Consider the following 22,793-nt stretch of genomic DNA (forward strand, 5'->3'; position numbering starts at 1 on the left):
TATGATGCTGCTTGGCCTGCTGTGTTCATCCAGCCCTGCACCTTGTTATCTAGCAATCTGTTCTTTTTAACCTACAGTAGTTAGCTAATGGGAAAGACCATGCTTTTCCTTCCAGTATCAGTGCAGCATTTCTCATACATATGTTTTCTTCCTCTGTGGGACAAAGTAATTAGATTGCACAAATAGATTTTCATTGAGATTGCTATACACAGGAAAAAGAATCTTAACAGACCCTCCCTGAATTACAGAAATTGTGCTGCATGTATTAAATAAAGGAGATCATGGCATGTATGGAGTATCTATTTGGTATAATGTTGTTTGCCTTGGTTAGATTTATATTGTAGCTTTTTTTTTCATGATTTATGATGGTGAAGCATGAACTGTTAAATGCTAATCTAGTGTTCTATTTAAATTTACTGTTTCTGATTAAAAGTAGCCTTTAATTTGGATACTTTGCATGTCTCTGCTATTCCTCTTATCTGTTGTCCTTATTTTATTGGGTTTCTGTATGTTGCTAACCTGTGCTCTCTGCTGCTCATCCTTATGCCAACCACAGGAGCAGCAGCTGCCACTGCCTCAGGTGAGACTTGCTCAGTAGAAAAATTTTGTTTCTGATCGTTGTTTTGATTGCTTTTGGCAGTGATCGGGGTTATTAGTGACACAGTTGAGCTTAAATAAAAAAAACCCTTTTATTAATATTTTTCCTTAAATCATTTCAATAAAACTATTTTTAGCCTTTTTTTAAAATGAAGCGAAAACCGCCAGGTCTGTGACATGAGTTTTGCTTTTTTATTTACTCGTGGAATTTTAGTGTCACTGGCTGGCTAGCATTTATTGCCCGTCCCTAGCTTCCGTTGAGCTGAGTGGCTTGCTAGGCCATTTCAAAGGGTGCTGGATCCACTTGCTGTGGATCTGAAGTCACAACTGGGCCATACAAGGTGAGGATGGTAGATTTTCTTCCCTGAAGAATGTTAGTGAGCCAGATGTGTTTTTATGACAATCGACACTAGTAGATTTTTAATTCCATGTTTTTTTATTGAATTCAAATTCCATCTGCCGTGTCAGGATTTGAACTTGGATTCCCAGAACATTCGCTGAATTTCTGGATTTATAGTATAGCGATAATACCACTGTGCCATTTTTCCCCTTGGTTTGTAGGAGTTGAAAGTCTGAGATTGCAATTGAATAGATTTGGTAGATACTATTCATTAACTAAAGATTCCTAAATTTAGTTAGGATTGGAATTGTATCCTTCTGCTGTTAGAGTTGCTCAGTGACTCAACTCCAGTTCTCATTTGTTAAAAATGCTTAAAATTTCTCATAGTGCAGGAAGTTCCCAGAGAGAGATGTTTTGTCTCTTATTTTCCTATCTCCCTCACCTGCCCCAATCCTTGCCATTCTTTTCAGATTTTTGTTATGTGGGTTGTTAAGAGTGTGGTACTTTATCTGAATTGTTACTCTTACCAATAATCTGGATCTAATTCTACAGCCTCATTTACTGTTAACCTACTCTCTAAACCAGAGTAGAATGGGAAAATTATTCAACTGACCCATATGTTTGTAGTTAGAATGCTGATGGGATTTGGCAGGAAATTTGTCTTGTGTCATCAACATAATATGCTAGTGATTTGAATTGACTCTTGAATTTCAAGCTGGAAGTGAATTAATATTGGAATATGGGGCAAATGTTTCAGGATTTTTGTAGCTCAATGTAATGTAACCTAATGTGATTTGAATGAATGTTAAGTTGGCAGTTGTATTTTTGTAGTGTTGGCAAAAGCAGTATTCTTCATGGTCTTTGAACACTTACCTCCTTGGCCTTGGTTTGATTTGGTTTTAAAATGATAGAATTTTGACTCCCAATTTCAGCTGGTGGTTATGGTTGAAATTCCTTGAAGGCACATTACTAGTTGGAAAGTGATTATGGTGAAAGCTGGAAGTGAGAATTCCTTGCAATTAAGTTGATGGTGTTATCAGTTCTTGCCAATTAGTGGAGGGAAAATTTTTGAGCTTTTTTGTGAATAGTCCTTGTGTACATTTATAACTTTCAAATATTAGAGTTTAGGACCATTGCATTCACAGTACAAGAACTTCAGATGACTTGATCAGTAATGCAATTTTATAAATGAAATGAAATGAAATCTTCAAAATTGTTTTAAGATCTAGATACTTAAGCTTTATAAGATTAATTAGATTCAGAATGTAATAAAACGGATACCAATCTGGTGTCTAGCTGAAAATTTATAAATGATTTAATAGTTTGATTAAAAAGCCCTACTAAATCAACAAATTCCAGGTCGTTGATGTTACTAATAACCACTGAAAGAAGTAAGGAATACTAATTTTCAACATGCTTTACTGTTATACCTCACACCTCTTTAGTTGTTTTCAATCTCTATCTTGCTTATCTTTTTGTAACAGATGTCACTGGGGAGGCTTTCAGCTTCATTTTTTTTCTTCACCTATTAGTAAGGCAGAAATATGCTTTCAGTTGGTGATATATGTACGCATTAATACTCCACATGAGTAGGTGATGCAGACTGTTGGGCTGATATCTGCCATTTTTAAAATGTAAAATATGGAAAAATTGAGGGGAAAATATCTACAAAAATGTTAGCCAGTGGTAAAGTGCAAATTGTTGCACTGTCAGTGGGGGTTTGGGGGAGATAAAGAAATTAACGTAAATAGTCTCATCCTAGTCAGCCATGGGCCAGGAAAATGATGACTCTTACTGTTCAAATATTTGAGCTGATTGGAGTGACAGATTGGTGTCTGGTTTACGTCTATAGAATGACCTCTGTTTTGGAGTGCATATTTGGTTTGCATTCCTCAGAATGTAGCCTGCATATACTGCACTTTTCACAAACCTGATTACTTTTGAGCAATATTTAAATAATAGTTAGTTTTAATGCCAAAATTGATTATTGCAGAAGTGAATAACAGCTTAGCTTGAGATTGCTAATAACCATGCCTATGCCTTGGAAGAAGAACAAATATTTTGAAAAAACAATTTTTAAAATAGATCATAACTGAAGAAATTTAAAAATTCTGAAGTGTTGGAAAGTTGAAGCTGATAGGATGTTTTTGATCTCTTGATCTGGACTACTAATGGTAATTATAGGGAGACCCCAATTCAATTAGAAACCAATTAAAGTTGTGTTTTAGTACTGTGACATTCAAATGCGCTACAATGAGTTATTGACACTTTTAACTGCAAACAGTTTGAAGGACCTTGAGTATGTGATAGGGGCTTAGTTTGCAAGAAAATGATTAGTATACTCTCGCCAATCCTTATTGATCATAGGTGAGGTAATGCCAGTTCTCTGCAGTGCTGTTAGTTTGTATGTCTGTTGCAGTTGTCTTTTCCTTTCAAGCACTACCTGAACTTATTTCATTTATTTTGGTGCAAGAGTAAGCCATTCAGCACCTAGAGTCTGTTTGGCCTTTCAGTCATATCATGGCATATCTTTCTATCTACAGACTGGAATGTAAGTTGAATTACCAGCTTCCTATTTTTTTCTGACTTGCCATAATTAATTAGCTCAAGTATTAAGAATTGCTCAGCATTAGAAGGGGGGACCTGGACCTGACCACACTAGCAGCCCATGCCTGCTTACAAGATGGCAGACAGAAGCTAAGCAAAATTAAGCAGCCTGCTCTCAGTGAACTACAACGGTACCTTTGAACAGAACTGCTAGAAGGTCAGTAAAAGAATGCTGTGGGTTCTCATCAGAGACAATGCTGATAAAAGAATGCCTTAAGACAGATAAATGACCAATTCTAGCCTTATTAATGAAAGGGTGTCCCAGTAAATGAATAACATCCGGTGCTAGATTAAGTCCCTACGCAGCTACAGGGATGACAGCTGAAGTTATTTAGTAGTAAATATTTGCTTCTTTGAATCTACCTGCAATATTAAATTGTTTCTAGTTAAAAATGCTTTAATCATTAGAAGTTGGTTTCAGTACATAACCAGAATATAATACAAGCACTAAAAAAGGTATTTCAGCTTAGATGTGAAGGTTGACTAGCCTTAGATGTCTTCACATGCCCTGAACAAGACAGATTGTGCTCAACCTATAAATTACAGAATATTAACAGTAGAAGCAGTTGTATAACGTTAAGCATTATAATTAGCTTTATAACAAAAATTAACCTTGTAGCAATTAGTTTAAACTAACTGACTTTTTATTTTAACATTATGTAATTGGGACAGTGGGAAATATTAGCGGAATGGTTGAATTTGATAAAATAAGTCACACGTACAATGAAGAATAGAATTCACACTGTCCTTCGAGATAAGAAGCCTGAGACAGACCTGCAGGAGTGTAGCCAGTAAATGTTTGGAATGTGGATGAATAGGATGCATAAAGTCCCAAGGCATAGAGATTACAAATGCCATAAGACCATGCGAACCTGGGGCTGTCCGTAGGAATGCCCATCATTGATTAGGTGAGCCATGGGATTGGGTGTATGGATTAAGAGGGAAGGACAGTGACTATGCTGTATTTGATCATTGTAACAAAATATATAAAATGCTGTACTTTCACTGTAAGAATCAGTGTGATATTAATCTCCCTTCCGATTTGGAAGATTCTTTGGCCCTCACTCTGCATCAACTGGTTTCTGCTTGAATAAACATCTTCCACTTGCCTGAATCCTGCCTACCTCCAGAGTTTTTGTCCCCAGTCGGGGGTAGGGGTAGCTCCTACAAGAATGAGTAGAAATCTTAAAAGAATGATCAAGGTTGCCATTTGGACTATTTTGTTGCACAGGGCTGAAGCCATGTGAAAATATGATATCCAAAGATTAGGAAGTTGTAAAATGTGATTTTTGAAGAAGGGTGGAATGGTTTAATTAGAGAGAACACTGGAACAGTGAAGAATGTTGTCAGGATGTTGAAGGAGGAAAGACGATTGCATACCTTTTTCAAAACTAGGTTGCACTGACTGTATTCTAAGGGATGAAAATGTACTTCAAATGTTAGAAGGAAGATTAGAGAGCTGTAGAGCAAGAGGAAGAAAGAAAGATGATTTTAGACAAGTTGAACTTGAAAACATGAGATTACTTTAAGCTTTCACTATCAACACAGCATCCCTTGTACACTCTTCGAGTGGCTAGCAGCAAGGTGTGTATATGCATTTCAACCTCATTCTACATTGGAAAATGTTTAGAATGGGAAAATATATATTCCAATCAGTTCTAAAATGTTTAAGCAATATTCTGCAGAATTCGACCTTCAAGGAAAAAGTGCAGTTTGATTTATCAGTTTTTGGTGGTGGGTGTGCTGAAGCATTTCAGTGAAGAGTAATAGAGATCCATTAGATTTAAAAGGTAAAGGAGTAGCTAGAAGTTCTGAGGAAAGGTCACCGGACCCGAAATGTTAACTCTGTTTTTCCCTTCACAGATGCTGCCAGACCTGCTGGGCTTTCCAGCAACTTTGTTTTTGTTCCTGATTTACAGCATCTACAGTTCATTTGGTTTTTATTGAGCAGCTAAAAGTGTCAAGAGTTCAGACTGGTGATTGTGTGGTGCTTCAAAGGAGTGCAGCATGTGAGCTGGGATATGGAACTAAATGATGTTGCAAGGGCTTGGTGCATCCTATTGCAAATAAAATTGGAATTCAGTGTTTTGGCTAAAATGTGACTGGAAGCTGTACATTTGAGGTTTAATTATTGCATCTAATTATATGAAATCAAATCTATGCAAGACTTCCTGTTTATTTGGCATTCAGGAGCTCGCAGGGCTGCTTTTCTGATGTTTGTCGTTACCTTTTCTGTGTTAAAGCCCTTCAACCAGCTTTATACAATGCTATGTGTTTGATCAGAAGAGTATTTATCTCAAGTTGAGATGAGAGTATTCTGGGATTTGTTTTTGTTCTACAATGAAAACATGGAAAAAAGTTCATCAGATGTTCCATTCTTTGCATGGATGCATTTTTAAGCCCGTTTCTAGACCATGAACCTGCAAACATTTAAGTTGCAACTTAACAAAGTCACTGTCTATGTAACAAAGTAACTTGGAAGATGTACTTAGATTGCTTATTTACTGTTGTGTGAAAAGACTCCAGAATGCATATTATATTTTCTTGAAGGCAGATATGCTTGGAATGGCAAATTTTTATAAAGCAAAATAAGTGACTTTTTTGGAATTTGGAGATGCTTTAAATTTATAATTTGCCCTTTCCTCTCGGGACCCATATTTAAACTCGCCTTTCTTCTTTCTCCCTCTCCCAATACACATTTCAGCAGGAATAGTTTTTTTTACGACTACAAACTTGTTTGGCTTGTGAGGAGGGAAAAATAGTGAATAATTGCGGCATCCTTTCTGAAAGTAACATAATAATAGAATAAAAACAAAGAATGCTGGAGATCTGAAATAAAACACAACATGCTGCAGAAACTTAGCAGGTCTGGCAGCATCTGTAGAGAGAGCAACAAAGTTAATGTTTTGACTAATTTGACTTTTTCCAAAGACGGAGAGGTTAACTGTCTCTATCCACAGATGCTGGCAGACCTGCTGAGTTTCTCCAGCATTTTCTGTTTCTATAATGAAATGTGACAGTTGAAGGAGTTAGAGCAATTTGTTTCTGGGATCTACCTAAAACTCAGAGCAAGGTGTAGAAATAACCTAAGGCAAGGATTTTTTGTATGAAGTCATTTTGCATCAGTTGCGAGATATCAGTTGTGATATGTATATATAAATGATATAGATGAAAATGTGGAGGGAGATGACGAGAAAGTTTGTAGATGACATGAAGATTCGCTGGATGGTTAACAGTGAAGAAGGAGTTCTTGGGTTACAGGAAGCTATAGAGACGTTGGTCAGAGGGGCAGATCTGTGGCAGATGAAATTTAATCCTGAAAAATGTGAGATGATCCTCTTTGGAAGAAGTATCAAGATAATGGTGTGCCTGATGAATGACACGGTATTAGGAAGCTTGGATAAACAGGGGGATCATGGGGTGCTTGTCCACAGATCCCTGAAGGCAGCAGGACAGATTACTAGAGTAGTTAGGAATGCATATGCCTTTAGCAGTTGTGACATTGATTATAAGAGCAGGGAGGTTATGTTGGAGCTGTACAAAACTTTAGGTAGGCCACAGCTGAAGTACTGTGTGCACAGCTGGTCGCCTCACTATAGGAAGGATGTGATCGGATTGGAGATTCACCCATGTGCTGCCTGGAATGGAGCATTTTAGCTATAAAGAGTGTTGGATAGGCTCAGGTGGTTTTATTTATGGCAGAGATGGCTGAGGGGTGACTTGATAGAGGTGTATAAGATTGAGAGGTGTGGACAGGTTGGATAGGAAGTAGCTGTGCCCTTTGGTTGAAGGGTCAATAATGAAGGTATATCATTTTAAGGCGAAGGGCAGGAAGTTTAGAAAGGATTGAGGAAAAGATTTTTAACCCAGAGGATGATGGGAATCTGGAATACCCTGTCTTAGGGGTAGTAGAGATGGGAAAACCTCAATCTTTAAAAGGTATGTAGATGAGTGCTTGAATGTCATAATGTTAAAGGCTGTGAGCCAAGTGCGGGAACGTGGGATTAGTGTAGATAACTCTCGATGAGCTGAAAGGGCCTTTTTTTTTGCGCTGTGTGATTCTAATACTAGGTTCTGTACTTAGTTGTTTGTTCTTTGCATACCTTAATGCCTCAACATTGCACCTGTTGATCCTTTTGGTGTTCAAATTGCTTTAAATTTCCTGTAGCTATTGTCAATGTTCAATTTTCAACTTTCAACCTTCAATTTTTATTGTACTCACTTAGTCCTTGTTGTAAATTTTTAAAGTTACAATTATCTATTTTATCTTCAGGGGCACCTGTGAATCCAATTATTTTCCACTTGATTTGTGATTGGTTCTGTAATAAGTGCAATACAAATGCAAGTTTGTCAAATTTAATCAACTGAATCTAGTCAGTAATGTAAATTAGACCCAGTAGACCATCTCCTTTGGTTTAGAGTTATTATTTATCTGATTATTATTTAGTGACATCCTTTGATTCATGATATGAGAGGTAATTATTTATCTAAGCCGTCCTTGGTACATAGGGCGTCTAATCAGTCTTGCCAGTGCATTTTTGGATATACTAACTAGGGCCTCTCTCCCTCAAAGATATTTATGCTTTACCAGGTACATTTCATAGTGACTGTATTCCATATCATTTAACTGGTAGCATTCTAATCTTTTTCTGCCTTAATGCCCTACCACCATAATAGTTTCTACAACAGTCACATCATTCTAAATGCTTCAAGCATTCATGTATACAGACACCTATTGCAGATTTGTCTTCTCTGTTGGCCCTTATTATTTGCCTGTAACATATCTGAGTCTTTGAGATGTTGTGGACATTATCAATGTAGTTTAGTATCCAGTTTCCTTTTCCAATTTTTTTCTCTCACCTATCTCATTAAAGATTCTTTGCATCTTGCATTGTTTCTGCTGTATTTAGGTACAGACCATCTGTCTTGTGCCAATCTTTATTGTCAAAAAAATTCTCAGTTCAAAATAAGAATTACTTGCACACCAGTTTAACACTTGCTCACTCATTGTCCCAAGTTTCTGGGGCTCCTTTTTCTAAATACAGGAACTGAACCATCGAACCTTTATGAACAGTATTTAATGTTGAGTTTTTAAGGTCCTTAATAATTCCCTATGTCATCGATCCCCGAGCAGACTCCCATCACTGAATCTCTTTGCTTCATCTTCAGTAGTCTTTGTAAACCTCCCTTAGTACGAACATCTAGTTCTTGTCATCAGAAGGAGTACTGACCTTATGTACATGACCTTTCGGAATGAGTTTTCTAAAGCTGCAGTTTATGCATGTCATTTATTTCAACTTCTCAGTTTATTGCTTTTGCCATTTAGTCTTTGTCTTTGCTGTTATTTAAGTACTGCCTCTTGCACTTATTTGGGTTTCTCCTGAACTGTGGACCTCTGCCTGGTATCTTTATTACGACAGCTGTGGTCTTCTCTGAGCTTCCTGATCATTTTTCCTTATTTAGACCAGTTAATATCTAACTGTCAGGTTGTTCCAAAGTGGCTTATTGTCTGTCAGTCAAGTATTCTTGGACCCTAACCCTAGCACAGTGTAGGAAATTTTATTTGAATGGCTTTGATGCTGAGTTTAGTATTTTCTACTTTATTGACTAAAATGTAAGTGTATTTTGTTTGGTTTTTCTGATAAACAGATTTATGATCTAAAGTAAAGAATATAAAATGCAGCTTACCCCTCTGCATTAGCATGGATTGTTTTATATCTAAATATGTTGAATTAAATTTTTTTTTTGTTTGGTACATGCAACTTTGCATTTCAGAGTTTTTGTATATGCCCAGCACTAACTTTTGTTTATGCCCAGCAGCAATTTTAAAAACGAAATCCAGGTATTTTCAATGGAAGAGTAATTTGTTTTAGCCTACATTGGATTTCCAGTGTTTCAAATTTAGTTTGGCATTAGAACTAGAAATGATTGGTTGAAAACCTTCCAGTCAATAAAATATGAATGCGTTATAATTCAGTAAAATCAAGATGAAGCTGGATTGCTCTGAATTTTCAGGATTTTTGGAGGGAACAACCTCTAAGCGAATCTTCATAGTCCTACTCCCCAATCATATCTGTGCTTCCTCCTTTTATGTTGGCTGTCGGTCACACATCTAATTTTTCACTGTCTAATCCCTCTTTCCAAATCTTTTCATGGTCTTGGCCCTTCCTGTTTCTGTAATATGCTCCAGCTTCATAACCCTCACGTCTGTGTGCTCCTCCAATTCCGACATATCCCTATTAAAATTAATAATGTGTGCAAGAAGTCATGCTTTAGTTATGCAACGTTCTTGTGATAGTCCAGATGTAGTCTAGTTCTAGGCACAGTGCTGGGTTGTACAAGCAGTTCTGGGCATCAGACCATAAAGATGTATTGACTTTTGGCAAAATGTAATGTGGATTTATTAGAATTCTACCAAGACTCCAAGAGCTAGATTTCATGAGGAAAAAATTTACAAACTAAGGTTATATTCTCTGGGATTTAGAACGTTGAAATATAATATGATGAAGTTCCCAAGATATTAAGGTGAATAGATTGAGCAAAGCTATTTCTGCTGAATGGGGATCTCTGGAAGCAGAGTCTAAAAACTTGAGCCTCTATATGCTAAGAAGAACTAAGGCTTAGAAATTCTTAAGTTATTTCATTCACCTTGTCTGGGTGTGTTATGACTCATCTCTTGGGCTGGTGGGTCATGTACCTGGATCTTCTGGCCTGGAGGCCACTACTACTGTGGAACTCTTATGCATGCAGCAAGCAGCAAAAGATGCTCAATCAGTCGTCAGTTTTAGATTGGAGATTTATTGTTTTTTGTTATCCATATGTAATAAGGGTTTTAGGGCATGGGCAAGTGTATAGAGTATATGCAGATCAGCCAAGACAGAATTAAAATGCAGAGCAGACTCGAGGGACTACACAGCATTCGGGAGGTCCTGGATTCCATTCTGGAGACCATTCACAAATCGATTTTGTATGCAAGTTGAAACACAATGCTGGAAACAATGGAAAGCAACTGTTTGCGCATCAGGTCTTTAAGATTACAACCTCGTATGGGATCATGCTCGTAAATTCCTGTACTCCTGGTCTAGATTCCTAATCACTTCATATCAGTAGTTGAGTCTTCAGCTGCCTTGGTCTCAAGATCATAATCTCATTTCCTTTGTGAATCTTCTTAAAACATATCTCTTTGACCAAATCTTTGCTTATTTGTTTTAGTTTCTCCTGATACATATGTCCGACTTTATCCCAAGGCATGAACAATAAAACATTTTACTTAATTAAAGGTACTATATAAATGCTAGATGGTCTTATTATTCCTTTCCCTGCTCTCTGTTTTTGAAAGCAATCTTAACTTTTACAACTGAATGGTTGGTAATCTGGATTGTAAAATGCCTCCATTTACCAACCTGGTACTGACCTAGTAAACTAGCTGAAATAGGTGGTATTTTGAATGTAAGCTGTTCTGTGACAAAACCGCAAGTTTTTGTGTGTGAAGCAAGTGATGTGTTGCTGCATTGGGTCACTCTAGAGCTTTTAACATATGCAATAGTATAATGTAAACATGAAAATATCTACTAATTTTGCTTATATAGAATCAACTCCACTTTTATCAGGGATGAAGTATAGAATTTCTTTTCAATTTGAGTTTTCTTTTCAATTTTAGCTAGATTTGTTTTACCCTTGTTACAAACATCAACTAGAAACTGGTTTGAGTGATTAAATTTCATAACCATCTTATTTTCAAAATTTTTAAAAAACCTAAGTGCTTAGTGTAATAAAGTACTTAGTACCACCTCGTGGAATTCTGTCACTTCTGAAGGATAAGTGCAAGATCCTGCTTATGAACTGTGCTGTTTAAAAATTCTTCATCGCTGTAATAATACTATGCATATGCCAATAACTTGATTTATGGCAATAAGCTGCTATTAAAACGAGAAACTGGTTTGACAAAATAGATTGAAAAAACATAATTTATAAATCATTTGGGGTTATAGGAAAGTTGTGGATACCTAAGCAGAAACCTGTGGAGCAGCGTGTGGAAGAGAAAGTGACCCTGGATCCAGAACTGGAAGAAGCCTTGACCAGTGCAACAGATACAGAACTCTGTGACCTTGCAGGTAAACCATTGTGAGCAGAGCATTCCCTTGATGTCTGTTTCATTTAATTAATTTGCTCTTGTCTTGAATAGAGATGGAGATGGAATTGTGCAAGATAGTTAAAATGAGAATTTTGTTTACTTGTTATAATTACGCTTAGTTTTAGTTAAGAACAATAACTGAAATAAAATTTGCCATGAAAGAATGACTAAGGATCTACTATATAATATGAGCAAAATTCAGGAAGTTTTGGAGTTGGATGCTTTCAGAATCACACCTATGGAATTTAGTTGTTAAAATCTTTATCCACGATTTAATGATTTGAGCACTGCTATTGTGGCACAACTCTCGTATTTAGGTATTTATGATTTGCAGCTTGGTTATCTGCAGTTATAGTTCATTAATTCACTGTCTCCACAAAATTGTCCTTGAATATCTGCACAGCTCAGTGAGTCGTGTTATGCGTGATTCCCAGTCATTGTATTGCATAAACTTCATGCAAAAAAAGTATAACAAATTTGTAGCACAACACAGTACCAGAGCGATAGGTAATAACTTTGATCCTCTAAATTCTACTTATTCTTCCTCTTGATCATTCTGCTATTGATGGAAATCTCCAGTGGGACAGAGTTGAGGATGAAGTGGAGAAAGAGAATCTCACAAGGCACTTTTACCTAACTTTTTAGCTAAACTGGTACCATCACTAGTGGACTTGGGGGAATGTCCCTGCTCCGTCTATGAAATGGGAATTGCATTATCAAGTGGAAACCAGCAAATGAATAAATTAAGGAAACCAGATAATATGCCCTCAAACAAAAACTTGAAATGATCAGTAATTGTAGCTGCCATTTTTTTTCAGACAGGGTTAGGATGTCAACACACTACACTTAAAGTAGTTTGCCTAAAATATTTTGTCTCGTATCTTCCCTTGACACAACTGACTTGAAACTCAGTTCCAAAACAACTTTCTGGCAATGTTTCATTGTGTTTGTTTGTGGCTTTTGAGGAACTTGGTGCTGGTAACAAGTTTCTTGCAAATACTGTATGTGAGCAGTTTCTCATCTAGAAAGCTGTTGCTAATTTCTATGGTTGTGTTTCTGTTTAGTAACACATTTCTAGAAAATTCCATGTTGATTGCACAGCAGGAAATGCATAAAACCTTCTGTTTATCCATTCTCAATTAATGTGGAATTTTTGTTCATTATATGTAATTTTGATTGTCCTCTTGGACGTGGAGGAATTAATTTGAAGGGGAAATCATTTTCAGTAACTGAGTTAAATAACTTGTTTCAACATGCTCCTTTTGTCCATTCATTTATTTTGTAACATTTATTGTGTATTATATTTGACTGAGAATTCAGTGAATCTGGTTTTAAGACATCGTTAATTTGCCTTTTCCTATTTTCAGCCATTTTAGGGATGCACACTTTGGTGAGCAACACACATTACTTAGATTCTGTTGGAAGCAAAGGAGGCTTGAACAGTAAGTTGGCAAAAAGTTACTATTTTTAGCAATTGTTGTACAACTACGTTTACGTTAGAAGTATGACAATACTTCGCAGAGTTGAAGCAGTTTTGTAGTGTTTTGTTTTTAAGAACAGAAATCAAGTTTTAGCATTCAAATATATCTTTGCATATTTTTATTTCTGGAATAGTGAAATTCTCTGACTGATGAGTATTCACTTTATGGCTTGGGAGTGAGGTGAATGAGAATGCCAATTTGTCTGGGTGGAATATCAGTAGTTTAAACATTAGATATCAGTGAAGGAGTCAAATATGGAGTAAAATAATTTAGTCAGTAAGTGTTTAATATATTTGGTATGCAATCAGTTGTAATTTAAAAAACAGTCACTTTGGCTGATACCAATTTAAAATGTTCTTCTCAATTGGATTTTCTAAAAATCTAAAATTCAAATGCACTGAAGTATTCAGATCATGGACTGCAGTAGTTCATTAAGCAAATTAGCACCATATGATTAAGAGCGCCAATTACTCAAGTGTATAATGTTGGAAGGACACAGTGTGTAGAAAAGATGATTTGTTTCAAGCCAGTGTAATTTTTTTTTGTATGACACACTTAGTTCTCTGCAAAATTTTCCATCATCTGTAACCACGAATAGTTCACCTTCGCGCAACACACTGCTCAATGTTCTTTCCAGGAGCGCACTGTGTTTAAAATATATAATTGGTACAGTATAAAAATTTCACTGGTTCATCATTTAGGTTCTTTTGGAATCCTGGTAACAGAACCAAGTAATTGTCTTGGCTGTTTCTTTCTATTCTTTTCTTCTTTCCCTTCCCTCATGCCTTCAAGGTAGTAAGTTGATTCAGTACTGTTTTAATAGTGAACTTTCATATTTCACTCAGTAAAGATTGGTCTATTATCATTCTTATTTTGCATAGATTTGTTTATTAGAATATTCTGGGCTAGCAGGGTAAAACTTCATTTTAAAATATTTATTTCCAAGTATGTGCCTCAACGTTGACTTAATGTTAAATAGAAGCAATTCGTCAGTGAAGTAAGACTAAAACCGGTACATGTTACAGCCCTGCTTATATACCATTTCATTTATATATTGACTTCTGAACGTAAAGCTGATTCAGCACAAACATTGCTTTACCAACTAGTTGCAACCACGCTGGGTTAATGTATTAACTATCATTATTGAAGAGGGTTAATTGCCCATATACGTACACTTCAGCTTCTTAACAGATGTCTCCTTAATATTTAAAGGTGTTGATAACTGCTGTAAATGATGATTTTCAGATGTTGTCAAAGGTGAGAAGGTTAAACCAGTTTTTGATGAACCTCCCAATCCAACAAATGTAGAAGAAAGTTTACAGCGAATAAAAGCCAATGACCCAGGGCTTGTAGAGGTTAATCTTAATAACATAAAGGTAGGATTGTTGTGGTTACATTTCAGTATCTTTTTTGAATGCGTCTTTCTTTTTGCACTTCGAAGAAACTAACTGACATCTGTTACCAGTAACTAAATTAGCGCAGTGAAAGTCTCCATTTATGCAATTGATTAAATTTCATAATTGTCATATTTTCAAAATTTTAAAAGACTCTAACTGCTTAACGTAATAAAGTCCTTTAACACCATCTCATGAAATCCTACCACTTCTGAAGGATAAGTGCAAGACTCTGCTTATGAACTGTGCTGTGTAAAAATTCATCACAGTAGTAATACTATACATATACCAGTAGCTTGATTTATGGTAAAAAGCTGCTACTAAAATGATGTCCCAAATTGTGGTTAACGACTTCTTTGCCTCCATTATTCCTTGATTTTGACGATACCCTCTAGTGTTCACTGCTTTAATTTAAATTTTGATATTTCAATTCCTTCAGTATTTTGACCCTTGTCAACATTGGACTTTTTATTTCCTATTTCAGTATTAGAGAAAACAGAAATTGCTGGCAAAACTCAGCAGGTCTGGCAGCACCTGTGGAGAGAAAGCACGGTTAACGTTTCAGGTCAGTTCTCAGAAAAAGCCATTCGACCTGAAACATTAACTCTGCTTTCTCTCCACAGATAATGCGAGACCTGCTGAGCTTTTCCGGCAATTTCTGTCTTTTTCTCTGATTTATAGCATCCGCAGTTTTTTCAGTTTTTACTGAAGTTGGAGTAACGGCTACAAAAGCTAGGTTTTCAGCAACTGAATCCCTGCATGAGAGATTTGATCAAGTCAGAATTATTTAGCTATTGCTAATAAAGGTGTCGATTGGTAATGTGAAATAGAGAAAATTATGGCATGGGGTAATTACTATTTTTGCATTCCACAAGTTAGTCCAATTGGATTAACTGTCCTGTGTCTTGCACCATCTAGTTTTTGGCATGTACTACATCATAAAATACTTCAAAAGGAGAATGGAGCTAAAATGGAACAAGTGGACGATACATGTTAAATTGATATGTACGAAAGCCCTAATTGCCATCTAGTGGTGCAGTGCATGAATAAGACACACTTTCTGACAGTTCCTCATCTGGTAACTCAAGCATTTGTTTGAAGAAAGGCAAAACAGCCTGTGGTACACATGGGGCATTGGTAACTGCTTTGGAGTCCTCATTAGCATAAGGAACAGGTAAGCTGGGGCTCCAGTGTGCATTGATTAATTATCATCCTGGATTTGCATTTGTCCATAGAATATTCCAATTCCAACATTAAAAGACTTTGCGGAAACCTTGAAGAAAAATACTCACCTGAAGAAATTTAGTTTGGCAGCAACTCGGAGCAATGACCCTATTGCTTTTGTAAGTTCAGCTTTACTTTAATATTGTTTTCATGAAGTGTTCTTTTGCTCTTCAGTGAGTTAACTTGATGTTTTGCTCGATACCATAATTCCAAAATAGTGAGCCGCACACAGCCTTGCATCCATCCTATCCCAACTTCCCCGCTCATCTAAATGGTGGTAATAAGACATGATACAAAATTCTGACCCACTTGTAATAACCTATATTTATAAATATGTGGGCCTGAACATTGGAGAATAATATTCACCACTCTCATGCTAGCAATTTGTAAGTCACATGCTTTTAAGCAACATTTTATGATTTTCCCTTCTAAGATGGAGGGCTTGTCTGAAAATTGGTACGCTGGTTAATGTAAATGTATTCTCTAAATCTGTTGTGTTAATAGTGGTTAGTGATCATTAAACCAAAACACACGTAAACACAGTTTGGATCATGGTGTATTTTTGATGGTGTGTGGGCCTATGAAAATTGGACTAGTTGGACCAAAAGTTCTGTTTCCTTGCTGTATGACTGTAAAGTATCCTTCACCTGCCAGCTGTGAATTCAGCCTGCTTGGCACTTGCCTACTCAAATGTTTCTCCTTCTGTCCAAGAGCCTCTGAACAGGAGTGTTTCAGTCACTGGGCTAATAGGAATGACAGCATTAACTCTCTTTAAAGTAATTCTGATTTTATCTCAGCGTTGCACATATTGGTATTCAAGTGCTTTAAAGATACTTAATTTTGAATTGCTTGTTGTTAGCACTCAAACCAAATTTTTGTCATGAAGGCTTTTGCAGATATGCTACGAGTTAATAAAACACTTAGAAGTCTAAATCTTGAGTCAAACTTCATCACTGGTGTTGGTATACAAGCAATTGTAGATGCACTGAAAGAGAATGAAACGTTAATGGAGATCAAGATTGATAATCAGGTAAGTTGTTCTGCCTGAAATTATTTGAAAGCTCTACTTGTGTATCCTTGGTACAAAGCTAAGACAGTTTATTTTTTTCTCAATATATAATGCCTTCAGGCCACAACGCTAAAATGTCATGATGCTTCATGCGCCATGGCTGAATTGTTACTGCATCTTATTGAATGTATTACCTTTTCTCAGTCAGTTTAACAAGATAACCTGTTCTGGATCGAGCTCATTTCAAGTTTTGAAGATATTGATGGATGCATATTGTTAGATTTATTCGTATCATTTTTAAGAATTACATTGTTGAAGTTGCGGCCTTATTCTGGATTCTGTCGTCTCATGTGAAAGAACAAATGTGTATTATTTGCAACAATGATATAATATTGAGTTCTGAAATGATAACCACTAATCTGTTATAAAATTGAAAAACGTTAATAATTATATACAACTATTGGGCTAGAATTGCTTTACTAATGTTTTTGTAAGCCACTCTGCACCCACCCCAAAAGATGTTTGATCAAGCTGCATGACTCTCTTAAGATGACAATTTTAAAATAAGTTTACTTAGAGGCTTGTCCCTTATCAGTCAACATTAGTTACATTGGCTATTTCTGCTCATAGCGCCAACAGTTAGGTGCCACAGTTGAAATGGAAATAGCGCAAATGCTGGAGACAAACTCCTCAATCTTGAAGTTTGGATATCAGTTCACGCAACAAGGACCACGAACGAGGGCAGCTGCAGCCATAACCAAAAATAATGATTTAGGTAAGATTTGTGACTTCTTTTGATTTTATCCCAAAAATCCTATTTCCAAAGGGAATTTAGATTTTCTTGCCCTGCACCCCATCCCCTTCAATTTTATTCCCTTCCTGACGTGTGAGAATATAATTCCAGTCATCCTCTAAGATTTCCCTAAATGCATATTTTCTTGTGTCACAGAAGCAAAATACTGTGGATGCTGAAAATACTTAATGGTTTGGGCTTTCATCAAGTCATTGACCTGAAACATCAGTTGTTTCTATCTCTATAGATGCTGCCTGTCATGCTGAGCAGTTTCCAGCAGGTCTACATAATATAAAACACACTAAGTAATAGAAACATTATGCAGGGGATATACACATCACTAATGTTATTTACAGCACAAATAACATAAATAGTAATACAACTTTGCCTTAGATAAAACTTAATGGCAGAGAAGCTTCTCACTTGCACCCTCAAATAACTACTGACATTGTGGAGATTGTGATAATACATTAAACTTCTGGTATTCCAGGTATACATGTTTTGCTGGTTTATTGAATGTACCGGTTCATAGGGTGCCGGCAAACAAGATAGTTATTGCTCCTCCTTCCAATCAGCCACAGCCTACAGGCTGGCAAAACTTTGCTAAGGTTTTTTGACTAGACGAGTGTTATTCCTGCTTTTTACTTGCAGGTAATACGATGTCATCAGGAATGGAGCATCTGATTATTGCACCCATCTGTTTTGACTTTGGTTTGATATTCCCAAATATTCACTTTGTTTACATTTACATTTAGGGTAGACCCTGCTTTATAGTTTATTTTTGCCATTTTTTCTGTCAACAGATCGAGCCTGTGGCTTTGATTTGGCTGCAATATACAGTATTTATCCACTGTAGTAAATGTTAACAAGATGGTGGCAAGTAGTAATACTACAACAGATCTCCAAGATATTACCTTCTATAGGTATGAGCTGGAAAGAAATCAGTTTCAGCAGCCCCACTGAGGGCCATTAGGAAGTGAGGAGCATTTACTTCATGCAATCACTGCTGACCCAGTGCTTCTAATCAGCAAGAGTAGAATATTTAGCACTGTGATTCCTGAAAATTAAATTTGTTGCACTATTCAAAGTCCGCTTTCTTGCCATACCTGAAATGTAAAATAAAAGTACTGTTGTCTTACATTATATTTTAATTATTAATGTAAATTTCATATTTTATTGGTACAGAAGCGTAATTCTGATTCCTTCTATGAGAAGTTTTACTAATGATTCTTTGCCATTATGAAAAATATTTGTTATTGTGCCATTATATCTGCTGTTGCTATCCATTTTCCTTTCAGATCTTTGGGTTTAATTAAATTGTAGGTTTTCCTTGTGCTGAATACTTTCTACAGACTTTTAATATCAACAAAGATTTAGCAAAAATGATGCATCTGGCCTTGAAACCAAACTTGCAACCGCTGGACATCTACAAAGCAACAGTTTGAGATGAATAATTGCTGCTCAGTTTCAATGTTACATGTATTTATTTTTAATTCCTGCTAATTGCTGTCATCTTGCTTCTTCAGTCTGGAATATGAGTAAATTCTTCATAGACCTTGCCAGCTGTCCAGCCATGAAGTTTCAAATGGTATTTAGCATGCTGAGAATGGAGAATTGGAAGTGTTGAACTAATTACCAAAAGTTTTCTGCATTTCACTAACTGCTATTTTCAGAGTTTGTCTTTATCTAACTTACTGCACTCCTTTCATCTATTTTAAAGCTGTTTGAATGCATGATCCAGAATTTATAGTTGACCAGAAAAGGTTAGATCTCCAGAAGTGGGGGGGATATGGATCTGTGACATGTATTCTAAACTATCTGTTGGCCATATCGTTTCTTAACTATTGTTTATCTTCCTGCTGTTTTCATACAGTCCGCAAAAAGCGAGTCGAAAGAGATGCATACTAATGATAATCTGGAGTCTATGCCTGCCTGGTGCTGTATTTCATCCTATGGAAGACCCACTACAGTGCATTGGGCACGTTGCCAAGCCTAGCTTAAGGCGTTCTCACATTTTCTGTCTGGGTAGAAGGGAGAAGACTGGAATTTAATCCCTCCACTGTTGTAGCAGAAACTGTAATTTAGTAATAACTTGCCCATAAAAATCACATTTCTTTTTAATTTTTCAGGGGACCTCATGACTAGCACCAAACCGTGTTGTAATTTGAAAATGTTAGATAGTAAAGTATCCAAGACAGGAGAAAATGTTTGACTTGAAATTTGCACTGTGCCCACGTCAAGTATTTTTTTTAACCTTTTTTACATATTGTAATGAAAATCGTGTTAAATGGCAGTGTGTTGTGCAGTGGAGCGTCATTTTTATGCTGCACTTAATGTTCCAGTGTATCAGGACTAAGACCGGAAAACTTAATGTTTTTTAAAAACAAATTTTGTATTAACTGAAGAAGAAGCTACTATGAAGTTTGTCTTGGGACTTGGATTTATTTTGCTGATTTGGCCATGTTGCATAGCACTAAACCATGGCCATAGAGGTAGCTGTCACTCTTCTGCATACCTCTTATGTGATGAGAACAGTTCAAATCAAGTCTTAACACAGGAATATTTCTTCAGACTTTCTGCCAAAAAAGCCACTTGTACTTCTTAAATTCATCTATAGTCTTTGCTAAAACTGCAATTTATTACCAAAATGACTTGTATCAATAAAAATTCTGTTAGAGCATTATAATTACACACTTGTAGATTGTTCTGGAAGGAATGTACTAGTTGGCAATAGTCACAACTGTTTAACTAAAGATCTACAGATCTGGATTCTTTGCAGTTTTGTTAACCTAACGTATTAAGTAGACCTTTCCGGTTAAGTATGTTGGTTTGCTATACGTACTAATATTGGGAAAACAAATCTGCTTACACTAAGTTCTCAAGGTTTGAAAAATCCAAGCCAACACACTGATAAAGCTGTGTGCATTAGTTAAAAGTATCTAAACTTTTAATGCCCCCTCCCAACAAAGATTTTATTTGCTGATTATTTTAGGAATTTGTCTAACTTCACTTACTTAGAAAATTTTGTGGCAGCATGACTAATATTGCAGGAAATTTTCTGGATACTAAAACATCCATGTGCATGCCAGTATCTTGTGTAGTATGCTTAAATGACCAAACTATTGTGAATATTGTCTGAAAGTCCTAGACTTGGGTATTTGTACGGTTAAGCTATATAATGATAACATGATGAAAAGCTGTGTCAGTGTTTGTACCCATGTCTGTTGTCTGCCCCATAATCTAATACATTGCATTGAGTTGTTGTTTTTTCAACATAACAATTATCATGGGATCATGTAAAGAAATTGTTATAAATGTTCAATTGTTAATGTTTAAGCTCCTCTTATACAAAAAGTCTTGTTTAATCAATAATGGAAATTTGACTTGCAGTAATAAATACAAATTAAAATTGGATTTTGAAACGATTTGTATAGCCTATCCTTGTAACTGAACAGGTTAAAAAGAACACTCCTTACAAAAGGTGTTAGGTTGTTTCGTGTAGTAATAAATAATGGTTAACAACCTATTACATAAAGTGCATATAAGAATTAATCTGAGGGATGTTTATGTAAAAAGTGCTGTATATATTTAACATGTACAGCATTTTAAAATGAAACCTGTGGGATAATAAAGTTTTTAATTAAATGCTTGTCTTTCTCATTTAATTGTGTTTAAACTGGTAATTTCATGAAAGACTGGAATACACAAAACAATGACATTTAATAATAAAACTGCACAGCTTTTGTACTGATACTGATCATTTGGAAGAATTTGAAAGAAGTCTTGTATCCAATTTATATGATATTAGTGACACTTACTGGGCTAAAACATGCATTTTTAATGGTGGAAATATGAAGCTTGCTGTATTGTTATTTTGCATTCTGTGATATTATATGCTATGGTGTGTGCATGGATTTGTGGAGTCTTGTTAGCATCATTCCATGGTGCTGAGGAGGACAATGTGGTTGTGTATAGCAGAAATATCCAATTTTGTCCAACTCCACTGCTGAAAGTACAGCCATGTCAGAATGAATGCTGTGGTTACTTCATAATACAATGGAGCACAAGCAGGTTTCAGTATTGGGGATGACAGTCTTGTCTGGCGTAAATTCCTTCATGCTTAGATGTATCCAAAAGTTCTGCATTGTATTTCTAAACAGCTACATTGGGACACTCAAACAAATGAATAAAAGAAGAATCTGAAATAAAGTATCTTTTTTCAGTCTTTCGTCCCACAGGAAATGAGTATTATGCCAACAAGGCTTCAATTTGCGGTAAATTGAACACTGTACTAAGAACAAGGACCCAGACCTGCTCTGGGTCTTCACCATCCCACCAGACCTCCCCCTTACTGAGGACAAACGGTTAGTTCTTGGTAAAGGGCTCACCTTTATCCCCCTCCACCCTAACGTCAACGAATACCGCTCACGCTTGGACGTTGAACAGTTTTTCCGCCACCTCCGTGCTTACTTCTTTAATTGTGAGCCTAACCCTCCCTCTGTTGACCCTTTTTCCCACCACCAACACACCCCCTCCTCCTGGACACCATCCCAAGGCCTCCTACCCTCCCTCAACCTCTTCATCTCCAACTGTCGTCGAGACATCAATCGCCCCAACCTCGCCACCCCTCTCCCCCACTCCAACCTCTTCCCCCACAGAACGTGCAGCTCTCTGCTCCAATCCCAACCTCACCACAAAACCCGCGGACAAGGGATGCGCAGTTTTAGTATGGCACACTGACCTGTACATCGCTGAGGCCAGATGCCAGCTCTCTGACCCTTCCTCCTACCGACCCCTTGATCATGACCCGACCCCTGACCACCAAAACATCATCTTCCAAACCATCCACAACCTCATCACTTCAGGTGACCTCCCACCCACAGCCTCCAACCTTATCATTCGCCAACCTTGCACCGCCCGTTTCTATCTCCTTCCCAAAATCCACAAAACTGACTGCCCTGGTCGACCTGTTGTCTCTGCCTGCTCCTGCCCCACTGAACTTATCTCCACTTATCTCGACTCCATTTTCTTCCCCCTTGGTCCAGGAACTCCCCACCTACGCCCTCCACCACCTCCAAAACTTCCGATTCCCTGGTCCCCAACACCTCATCTTTACCATGGACGTCCACTCCCTATACACTAAAGGCCCTCCGCTTCTTCCTGTCCTGCAGGCCCGACCAGTCCCTCTCCACTGACACCCTCATCCGCTTAGCC

The 22,793-nt window shown here is 36.8% G+C and overlaps 1 protein-coding gene across 3 annotated transcripts in view; it reads left to right on the forward strand.

The window, feature by feature from the left end:
• tmod2 (tropomodulin 2) overlaps positions 1–21,224 on the forward strand; it is a 56,334-nt gene extending 35,110 nt beyond the window's left edge. For 2 of the 3 annotated variants that reach the window (XM_020515766.2, XM_048616053.1), the window contains exons 4-10: positions 11,536–11,658; positions 13,046–13,120; positions 14,405–14,535; positions 15,789–15,896; positions 16,664–16,807; positions 17,417–17,561; positions 19,453–21,224. In XM_020515766.2, coding sequence (XP_020371355.1) covers positions 11,536–11,658; positions 13,046–13,120; positions 14,405–14,535; positions 15,789–15,896; positions 16,664–16,807; positions 17,417–17,561; positions 19,453–19,487 — 761 coding nt within the window. In that variant the 3' untranslated portion in view covers positions 19,488–21,224. Of the gene's footprint in view, positions 1–11,535; positions 11,659–13,045; positions 13,121–14,404; positions 14,536–15,788; positions 15,897–16,663; positions 16,808–17,416; positions 17,562–19,105; positions 19,168–19,452 lie in introns of all 3 variants that reach the window. The other variant, XM_048616054.1, reaches the window with a different exon arrangement.
• Positions 21,225–22,793: the final 1,569 nt, after the last annotated feature.

This window comes from Rhincodon typus, chromosome 33 (assembly GCF_021869965.1).
Source record: "Rhincodon typus isolate 14 chromosome 33, sRhiTyp1.1, whole genome shotgun sequence".
Classification (NCBI taxonomy): domain Eukaryota; kingdom Metazoa; phylum Chordata; class Chondrichthyes; order Orectolobiformes; family Rhincodontidae; genus Rhincodon; species Rhincodon typus.